Source organism: Eschscholzia californica, unplaced genomic scaffold (genome assembly GCF_041429995.1).
Source record: "Eschscholzia californica isolate CP2 unplaced genomic scaffold, dmEscCali1.0.p SCAF_3, whole genome shotgun sequence".
In the NCBI taxonomy this organism is placed as follows: domain Eukaryota; kingdom Viridiplantae; phylum Streptophyta; class Magnoliopsida; order Ranunculales; family Papaveraceae; genus Eschscholzia; species Eschscholzia californica.
In genome coordinates this window covers 29,618,483-29,620,973 of record NW_028238420.1, presented here as the reverse complement: position 1 = coordinate 29,620,973, position 2,491 = coordinate 29,618,483, and the positions used below count along the sequence as shown (strand labels likewise).

The 2,491-nt window shown below is 38.8% G+C and overlaps 1 protein-coding gene across 1 annotated transcript; it reads left to right on the top strand.

The window, feature by feature from the left end:
• Window positions 1–1,322: 1,322 nt before the first annotated feature.
• On the top strand, window positions 1,323–2,059 carry LOC147549417 (uncharacterized). Its single transcript, XM_086668294.1, has 2 exons — window positions 1,323–1,674; window positions 1,749–2,059. The coding sequence occupies exons 1-2, from the start codon at window positions 1,323–1,325 to the stop codon at window positions 2,057–2,059; spliced, it is 663 nt and encodes a 220-aa protein (XP_086524420.1).
• Window positions 2,060–2,491: the final 432 nt, after the last annotated feature.

The following is a 2,491-nucleotide window of genomic DNA, read 5'->3' as shown; positions in this document are numbered from 1 at the left end:
CAGACGGAAAGAGAGCGGTGGTAGTGGAAAAGCATCAGAGAATGTGAAATTAGGGGCCACTTCTTAAACATAATAAATGAAGTTTAGCACTTTCCCTATTAGGCCTAGCTTTCCTCTATCAAGTTTTTTTTTGTTTTTTTCTTCCTCTATCAAGTTATGGATGCCAAATTTATTTTCTTGTATAAATCTTCTGTGGGAGGACTCTAAAATTGGTGGCTTAAAACAAGACTTTGCTTTTCTTTTTGTCTTTTCTTACATAAATGTGCATGTATGCAAGAAAGGATAAAAAAAAAATGGGAGGGAGAGGGAAAGAGTCAGAGAGTGTGAGATTGAGGCCACTTCTTAAAGATAATAAATGAGGTCCAACACTTTCTTCTATTAAGTTATGGACGCCCGTTTCAACAAAAAAAAAAGTTATAGACGCCCAATTTAATTTCTTGTTTAGATCTTCTTTGGGAGAACACTAAAATTGGTGGCTGAAAACTAGGCGTTTCTTCTCTTTTTCTCTTTTCTTACATAAATGTACATGTATGCAAGAAAAGACAGAAAGAGAGATGCGTGGGAGAGGGAAAGATTTAGAGAGCGTGAGATTGGGCCCACTTCTTAAAGATAATGAGTGAGGTCCAACATTTTCCTTGTTAGGCCTAATACTCCTCTATTAAGTTATGGACGCCCAATTTAATATCGTGTTTAAATCTTCTTCGAGAAGACTCTAAAATTGGTGGTTTGAAGCAAGACGTTGCTTCCTTTGGGCCTGGGCCAGCCTTGTACATTTGGGCCTTTTGACTTAAGGTCATCTTGTTTGATTAGTAATCTTAGTATTAGTAGTACTAGTATTATAGCTATAGTCAAGTACCTATGTGGGTTTGGTCAGAGTTTTTATCTCGAGAGAGATTACATATGGAAAGGTGGTTGTTACTTGTTTGGATGTTTATGTTGGAGTTTCAAAAACTGAAACAATGAGGGAGAACTGAAAAGTACCGGTAGGGACTATTAGAGCAACTCCAACTTCAGCCTGTCTTAGGCCCTAAAATCCACTTTTACACCCAAAGCCCCTCGAAATCAGCTCCAACCTAAGCCCCTCTTGGGCCTTTAAATTTGAATTTCAATTTCGAATTTTCCTCTTTTCTACCCACCCAACAACCATATTAAATTTCTCTACAGATCTCCCTTTTTTATAAATACAACTCTCTTTCTCTACAAACTCACATCAAACTCTATCTTCTTCTTTCTCTACAACCTTGGTGTGCTTCATCTTCCATATTATTTTTTATATACCTCAATCTTTCTCTACAATGAAAAACAAATTTATGTTATTGAACATGATGCTTGAAAGGGATTATGATGATCTCAGAATGTCAGAAGAAATGGAAAAGAATGCTACACGAAAACGTTCTCGTCATGTTGGTTCGGTTATGGGTCACCAAACGATAGATCGTCATAGACAACTCGGTCATGAAACCATTATGAGAGACTATTTCAATGAAACTCGAAAGTACAATGATACAATGTTTCGCACACGCTACAGGATGAATCGTGATTTATTTTTGCGTAATCTTAATGTCGTTGGGGAATACAACCCCAAAATTACCGAAAGAATTGATGCAATGGGCCAAAAAGGATTGCCACCTCATCAAAAAATTATAGCTGTATTGAGGATGATTGCATATGGAGGTCCGACTGATTCACAAGACGAATACTGTCGGATTGGTAAGCTGTCATTGAATCTTTAAGAAAATTTGTAATAGGAGTCATCCATGTCTTCGACCCTAGATACTTGAGGGATCCGAATGAGTCAGATACATCTAGACTCCTAGCACTTGGTGAATCTCAAGGATTTCCTGGAATGCTAGGGAGTATTGATTGTATGCATTGGGAATGGAGTAAATGCCTTGCGGCATGGTATGGAACCTACACTGGCTATGTCAAAGCCCCAACTATCATCCTACAAGCAGTTGCATCGTCAGACCTTCATATATGGCATGCATTTTTTGAGATGCCTGGATCATGCAATGACATTAATGTTCTTGACCGTTCACCAGTTTTTGAACACTGTTAATGGGTGAGAGTCCCCCGGTTAATTACGTAATTCATGGCACACAATATGATACGGGTTATTATCTTGCTGATGGGAGATACCCTCCATGGACTACTTTAGTCAACAATATTTCTAATTCATGTGGCCCGAAAGAAGCACACTTTGGCAAAAGACAAGAGTCGGTTCTAAAAGATCTTGAACGAGCTTTTGGTGCACTGCAAGCTCGATAGGAAATTATTCGGGGACCGTCACGTTGGTGGGATGTAAAGACAATTTGTGATATCATGAAGGCGTGTATCATAATGCATATCATGATTATTGAAGACGAAGGAATGTCGAGGGATGTGAAATGGGTCTGATACATCGCGGAGAATCTTTACCGGACGAATTGCTTGGACGTATTGGTCGAGTTAGAAGCCAGAAAATCCATACTCGATTGAAGGCAGATCTTGT

Excerpts from the sequence above, each read along its gene's own strand:
- LOC147549417 (XM_086668294.1), top strand. The coding sequence starts at position 1,323 with ATGATGCTTGAAAGGGATTATGATGATCTCAGAATGTCAGAAGAAATG. Across the intron at positions 1,675-1,748 it reads GAGGATGATTGCATATGGAG|GAGTCATCCATGTCTTCGAC; the intron begins GTCCGACTGATT and ends AATTTGTAATAG.